The 7,791-nt window shown below is 38.0% G+C and overlaps 1 protein-coding gene across 1 annotated transcript in view; it reads left to right on the top strand.

The window, feature by feature from the left end:
- The window catches only part of LOC134854832 (dynein intermediate chain 3, ciliary-like), a 14,854-nt gene extending 7,611 nt beyond the window's left edge, over positions 1-7,243 (top strand). The window contains exons 2-6 of the mRNA XM_063871191.1: positions 659-1,050; positions 1,470-2,035; positions 4,541-4,747; positions 5,734-5,890; positions 6,875-7,243. Coding sequence (XP_063727261.1) covers positions 659-1,050; positions 1,470-2,035; positions 4,541-4,747; positions 5,734-5,890; positions 6,875-7,243 — 1,691 coding nt within the window. The remainder of the gene's footprint in view (positions 1-658; positions 1,051-1,469; positions 2,036-4,540; positions 4,748-5,733; positions 5,891-6,874) is intronic.
- The last annotated feature ends 548 nt before the right edge of the window (positions 7,244-7,791 follow it).

The following is a 7,791-nucleotide window of genomic DNA, read 5'->3' as shown; positions in this document are numbered from 1 at the left end:
TTCGAAAAAGCGGAATAATCATCTTTGAAAAAATTTTTTTCCAAATTTTCAAAGTTTGTTACTTTTTTTATATCATTTGTGAAAGACAACTTTAAGACAGTTAAGCATTGTAAATGCAAGACCTTCCAACCTTTGGTGCTTTGAGTAAACCAAGGTCTTTGTCATTGTGTTCGGTTACAACCGCAACCCAAAGTTTTTCAGAAATTAAATTTAGAAACAAAAAGTCGGTTTTTTGGTTTATGGAAAAACACCTATCATACAATTTTCATATATGGAAAAATGCTTATCATAAAGATTTCATACAATTTTTGTACGTATGGAATTGTATGAAATTGTATGACAAAAAGTTTCTCATATATGAAAGTTGTATGATTAGAAGTTTTGGTCAACCCGGGTTCTTAGTTGAAATTTTGGAAGTTACGCATTTAAACTTGCATCAGTACATTTTCTCCAGTTTAAGCTGCGCCGCTAGTGTATTTCCTCCTGTTTTCAAGGCCCGCGCTGTCCATTGCCGTGCAAAAAGGACCCATGCAGGAAAGATTTGCAGTCGCATACGGTCCATACAATTTTCAACAGCCAATCAAAACAACCGAGAGCCATATTTGGAACATTACTTCATCAAACACGCCTGAACAAACTCTCAGGTGCATTTCACCAGCTGTGAGTGTTGATTTTCACATGCGAGAAACGTCATTAATCTGCGCTGGGTTTAAAAACGGAACAGTCGGCTGTTTTGACATTCGGAAAGGAAACGGCGAGACTGTTATTACGTCAGAGTTATCGGTGAGTCACAAAGATTACGTAACTCAGGCTATATGGATTGGCAGTAAAAGCAACTCGGAGTTTTTCTCGGCTGGCGAAGATGGTTGCGTAATGTGGTGGGATATCCGAAACATGGCGAACCCGACCGACTTTTTCTACTGTGATCCGAACAAGAAAAACGAACCAGAAAAAGCACTTGTAGTTTCATGTCTGGAATACGACAGTACAATTCCGATAAAATACATGGTCGGAACTTACTGTGGCAAGATCATGCAGTTCAGTCGGAAGGCGAGGACCCCCCAAGAAGCTCACCAATTTTGCCTTCAGGGGGGACTGGGACCTGTGTATAGTGTCGAGAGAAACAAGGGGTGTTTTCTAGTTGACATTACTCTAAACCAAATAAGGTTAAATATCTGTAGTCATTATGTTAATATTTTATTAATTTAGCGGTCTTTAAGTCGTCTATCTGAAAAGGAAAAAAATTTTTAGCGTAATTTTTCACTGAAAATCATTCTTTTGAAGTTTCCAGAAAATTTCCCATTATTGAAAATTCACCCAGCTAGTAACTTGAAAACTGTAGCCTTTTTAAGCTTTTTTTACTGTTTTTGTGAAGAAAAACAGGTATTTTCTTGATATAGTTATCTGTTTCAACATTAATTAGTTAATGGCTTTTGCGAAAAAGTGTTCAAGTAGAAAATACCTTGTAGGCTAACAGCAAAGTCTTTCTTGGGGTGGGCGATTGGACGCCTCGTATCTGGCACGAAGACTTACGCGAGGGTTGTCTAATGGAACTAAGTCTGGGAGAATCAAACTTGACCGGAGGCTGCTGGTCTCCTACCAAAATGAACTCCTTTTTCACTATTGACGAAAACGGCAACCTCAATTGCTATGACTTGACTCTGAACCATAAACATCCGGTTTTGAAGTTTGATGTTTCCAATGAAACGTTGTCCTGTATGAAAATGGTAGACAATGGTCAAAGATGCTTCATAGGCGATACAAGCGGCACGGTTCGAGAAATTTTACTACCGGCCAGCATGCATTCCGAAAAACGCGTCGAAAGAGCGGCATTTCATAACATGATTGAGAGGGAATTGAAAAGAGAAAAGCTGGTCGATTCCAAGAAACGAGAGGCAAAGTTGGAAAAGAAGCGACAGGCCGAGGAGGCGTCCGGATCTGACAATTCGAAACGAGACGAGGCCAGCAGTCCTTCGAAACGCGAGTTTGTTCATATAAAGCAAAGGAACCCTAGAATCGACGAAATCACGAAAAGGTATGAGACAATTCTTGTGTGATAAAAACAGGTCTTATAAAATGTATGGCATCTTGTTTTTTTATCTATTATGATTTTTTGAGGCGCTTTGGAAAATTTTTTTGTTTTTCTCAAAAAATTTAGTTTATCTCAAACTGAGCACAACCGAATTTCAAAAAAGTAGTAGCAATGGAAAGTCCGCCCAGTCCCTTGTGTGCCTGCATAATCCCTTAGTCTCTTTTTACCTTACCCCACTTTCTACAGCCTTAAAAATAGTAGGGGGGATTTTTGACAGCTGTTTTTGAATTTTTTCAATTTCTTGAAAGCTTTCTAACTAAGTCTGATATTTTGGATTGCACGGGTAGAACGTCTTGGGTAGAAATTCCTCTGTACTTGTCCAAAATCTGAGATTTTAATCACAATTGAAAGTACGGGATATACGAAGCTCCCCGGAATAAGCGACTGCTTTCAATTTTTACACAAAAAATAATGACCCTCGGAAAAGTCAGTGTTTTGATTTTTTGACCGTTTTTTCAAATTTTTTGACTTTTCTCGAAATAATCTTTCCAAATTTAACTTTTTGGGTTCAATGGAGAGAACAAGTTCTAGGAAACTCCTATGAGTTAGCGGCTAAAACTGCAACTTTTGGCACGAAAAATTATGACTCTTGGAAAACTCAAACTTTTGTCTTTTCGATTGTTTTTTCTAACATTTTGATTTTTCTCAAAAACTAGCTTAGCAAATCTGAGATGTTGTGTTTAATGGAGAGAACAGGTTAGGGGAAGTTCTTTTGTTCTAGCTGCTGGGACCCAGTTTTTTCTGTTCAAACACTTATCGTCCTTGAAAAAGTCACTTATCATCTTTTCAAATTTTTGTCAAAAACTGCCCTCCGAAATCTGAGAATTTGGTTTCAATTGAAAAAAAGATTTCTCGCGAAATGTTAGGATCCGAGAAAAAATCAATGTTGACTTTTTGAAAGTTCTGAAATTTTTCAACTTTTCTCAAAAACTACCATCTCAAATCTAATATTTTGATTTCAATTCAACAAATGACGAGTTGTGAGAAGTTCCCTTGCATAATTTTTTCCCTTTTGAATACTTTGCCTAAATTTTTTCTCCACAAAATGTTAGGGTCCTCGGAAAAGTCATAAGTTTGATTTTTTGATCGTTTTTGGAACTTTCTTAACTTTTCTCAGAAATTATCCTGTCAAGTCTGAGAATTTGGATTAATGTAGAGAACGAGTTGTAAGAAAATCCCCGGTAATATCGGCTAATCCCAAACTTTTTTACACAAAATATATCGTCCTGGGAAAAATCATATTTCTGATTTTTTGACCGTTTTTTGGAATGTTGACTTTTCTCAAAAACTATGTTCGCAGATCTGAGATTTTAAATTCAATAAAAAATTTCATTAAGTGAATTTCCCTGAAAAGCGGTTTTTCCGATTTTTTTCCAAAAATTGCTAGGCTTCTCAGAAAAGTGAAGTATTTGATCTTTTTTTTTTGGTGTTCAAACTTTTTGACTTTTCTCGAAAACTATCATCCCAAATCTGAGGTTTTGGGCTTAAAGGAGAAAATGAGTTTTAAGATAAACTCCTGCTGAAAAATTGGACCTCGGAAAAATCAAATATTTGTTTGTTTGACCGTTTTTTGAAACATAATTTTTGACCGTTTGTTGAAACTTTTTGACATGTCTTGAAAAGTACCACAGCAAATCTCAGATTTTGGGATCAATCAAAGGAAGAGTTAAGCAAAGCTCTCTTGTATGAACGGTGATCTCCAAATTTCCTAACAAAAAATATGGCCCTCAGAAAAGCCACTATTTTGATTTCGTGTCGTTTTTTGTTGGCTCTTCTCGAAAACTACTCAGCTGAACCTGATATCTTGGGTTTAATCGAGGCAACAGGTTGTGGGAAACCTCCGTGAAAAAACCGTCACGCCTCAATTTTTGTTTTAAATATTTTAAATCTTTGGGAAAATTCCAAGTTGAAGATATTTAATTGAAGAAGCAACTGGGTGGGGCCAAACTTTTGATATTAAGAAATTGTCTATTTCATCTCACATCAGTGGAACAAATTCAAAAAATATCAAACAGATACCCCCAGTTTTAGCTGAGCCCATTCTTCCCTGAAATGGAAGAAGTTGAGAAACTTAGTTATTTAATTTGAATGAAAATTATTTATCACTGCGTGCAACAAATGCCACGATTCTGATTGGCTCAAAATTCCAATTAAGAAAGAAGTCAACACTCCTGTTCTACCACTATGAGCGGAGGGAATTAGGTTTACTCGATTCGTTAAAAGTGAAGTTGATGAAATTTTAAGAAAATATATAAAATAAATTTAAAAAAATTAAAAAGTAGAAGAGATTTGGAGATGCCACCCGACAGACTGATGCCTTTTTGGTATACTTCCAAGCCCAATTAAAATGTACCATACAACTTCTGGTTATCTAGAATGTCTGGTTATAAGTTTCAGGCTTGAGTTTTAAATAATTGATTATAATAGTTAAAAATGATGTGAACTTAGGTACCATGAGGACATAGACCGATCGAGTGAGAAGACACACAGAATGTACGCTGAGATGATACACCACGGGAGGAGTCTGTTCCAGTTGGATGACAAGGCGTTGGAGGAGTTGCAGAGAGACATGGATCTCACACATACAGACATGAACCACATTGAACTACTCATCAATACGATTAAGAATGAAGAGAAAGCCAAAGCACGCAGGAGGTGATAGAAGGATCAAATCAAGTTAACAACACCCCCTCCCCTCCCAGATAGATTGGTCCAAAGGATCTTCGTAACAATCCCCCCTATGGTACCTACTAAAGAGTCTCCACCTCTGTAAGAAGAAACCGTAAATTAGCACTTTAGTTTTCTAGTGAGAATTCTAATTTTGCTGCATTATGATTGGTCGAAAATTTGACTAACTTTGAATGGGAGCTTGTTGGGTAGCTCCGAAAAAAAAAAGATTCAAACCGGATATTCTCAGCTCCGTAGAGGAAAACGGCCTTTGCCAAAACCTTGAGCTATCAAAAAATCCTTCAACTTAATACGATTCACCTAAATGCAAACAAAACTCACTTCGCTTTCACTTAAAAATGATAATTTGAAAAATCGAAGTTCTGTCGAGGAGCTAACGAGCAAGTTAAAGTTTTTTAATGATCCAATAAAAAGTCATCGTTTTTATTCATGATTTGATTTGTATGTGGATGTACGAGTTTATTCGTTTCTTAGTTTAGAAAATCCAAACACCCCGGGCTGAAGAATAATGCAAACAAAAGCATCCAAAAACCAAGAAGTACTGGTTGAAACCCTCCAAAATTGAACATCTAAATAAAACATTCATGATAATTAAAGAATCTAAATGAGAAGTTACAATGTTAGATAGTCGTTGAGTTTTTTGAATGACTGCTTTTGTGAATGTTTCCATTTATGTTTCAATTTTTCATGGAGATACCACCCGACAGGCTATGATGTCTTTTTCTAATGTTCTCCCAAGCCGAACTAAAACGTATTTCATACAATGTTTGGTTATAAGTTTCTGGCTTGAAAATAAAATAATTGTTCTTAAGTTTCTGTTTTTCGTTCAGATCCTTTTAAGACACCACGCAGAAAATAACAACACTTTTTTTTAGTTTATGGTCGGGACATTCTTAGCTTATTACTCTTCAATTGCACTTAGCTTATGAAATACATGCAGACATAATGTGTAGGTCATCGGTGACTTCTGTGTCGTCGCGAGTGAAGGCGCCTCGGAGGATCTCACACACAATTGTGGAGGAGCCAAGATTCAATCCAGACAAGAACAGAAACAACAACAACACACTGGCCATCGAAGAACAGACCGAGATACAGTCTACCAGGAATGCTGTATTTTTACTCAACCCTAAACACACCAAAACGCAAAGCCCCGTACCCCCCCCCCCCCCCCGCCACCCCCAGAGCCCCCAAATCTGCTTGCTTTTTTCAAAAAGAGCCACCCCTTGTCAAGTTGCTCCAGGAGTTTCCTTGCTTATATTTGAAGGAAGTCCCCAAAATCCGCCAGCCCTTTTTTCATAGACCCAGATTTGCCCTTCTCTCTTTCCATGCACTTTCCGGTTCGCCAATTCTTCAAAATTTCCCCTTCCAAACTGTTTTAAATACATTTGAATTAATTGGTGAGAAACTGCTGCAAAAAAATTAGCACGGATTCCGCAGATTAGTGAAGAATTCCTGTTTGATGCATTGCAATTCGGATTTTCGAAGATTATCAATCAGGTACCTGCAGCTTTTTAAGTACAGAACATTTTAACTCTCAGCAGTGGCGTGCGTAGAATTTTTTCTAAGGGGGGCGGGGGTTCTGCGGTTTCTCTCCGAAAATATTTAAAGGGCCCTAATAAATCAAAAATTTTCTGCGCCGCCGGCAAATTTTTTAAAAAAGAAACGGCTAAAAAAAATTTGAGCACGTTTTGAGCACTTTTTAAAAACCGTCGACCAAAAATTTGCGTTTTTTCGGGGCACGCTCCTCTCTCAAGTTCAGTTTTTTGGCACCAAAGGAGCCTTTAAAAAATTTTGAGGTTGGCCAGCCAAAAATGGATGAAAATGAATTTGTTCGACCTAAAAAAGGCCAACAAAACTTTCAGTTTTTTGTTTGAAAATCCGCTCCGCCCCCTCGAGAAAATCCTAGATCTGCCCCCCACCTTCAATTTTTGTTCACATTGTTCGATTGTTACAAAAATTGGGCTCTTTTTCAGTTTCCCCTCCCCTTTCAAATTCAATTTAGAAAAATCTATTTAAGGTTGTCATAATGCAATGAAATTTGGCGTGGTGAACAAATCGACAATTCTGAAAAGATTTGTTCTTCATACGTTACAGCGTAACATCGCGTATTTAGCCGTAATAACACGTAAAACATACATAAAACTCGGTATTTCGAAAGGGAGGAACTGGAAAAGAGCCGAAAATTGGCATGGGGGGAGGGGAGAAAGGAGCCACGTTCAGTTATTTATCAGGTATGGCGGCACTACCAACATGAGCCAAGAGGTGCCCGATTGGGAGACGGAGGACGGAGACGAGGCAGGGGGAGGGAGAGGGGGCATCAAGGAGGAGGAGGAAGGAGAGGGCAAGTCAGCCCCGGGTGGGGAGCAGGGGACCGAAGGACGCCCAGAGGGCGGAGGAGCAAGCGGGGGAGGAGCTGAGAGCAAAATCGAGCAAGACCGAGCAGAGTCTGAGACGAAAAAATAAAAAATAACAAATGCCAAAACATGCTGATTACATTTTCATAATTAACAATAGTTATTGCAAAAGAAACTTGAAATCAGTGATTTAGAAGCCTTTTGACAGCAACGAAACTGTATACAAGCGTACCGAGAGAAAGGGGGCGACTGCCCCCGCCGCCGCCCGCTCATATCTGGTTGCCAAATTTTCCAAAACGTCCCCTTTTGGTGTAAATTCACGAAATCAATTTTTGGCTGGCTAACATTAAAAATATTCTGAAGTCGTCTTCGGCGCCAATAAAGCTAATATTGAGGTGGAGCCCGCGCCGAAAAAGCGCAAATTTTTGGACAAACAATTTTTAAAAGGGCTCAAAACGTCAATTTTTTGATAGTTTGCTTGCGGCAAAGAAAATTTTTGACAAAATAGGGTCGTGAAATATTTTCGGAGAGCTCGGAAAATCAAATCGGTCGACCTTAAAAAAAAGACGACAAAAATATTTTTTTAACAAAAATTTCAATTTTTTTTTCAAAAACCCACTAGAAACATTTGTGTGTAAGAAGCGGAGAATTTTTAAC

This window comes from Symsagittifera roscoffensis, chromosome 9, assembly GCF_963678635.1.
Source record: "Symsagittifera roscoffensis chromosome 9, txSymRosc1.1, whole genome shotgun sequence".
NCBI classification, from domain to species: Eukaryota; Metazoa; Xenacoelomorpha; order Acoela; family Convolutidae; genus Symsagittifera; species Symsagittifera roscoffensis.
The sequence above is the reverse complement of the archived record's forward strand: the minus strand, read 5'-3'. Positions and strand labels throughout refer to the sequence as shown.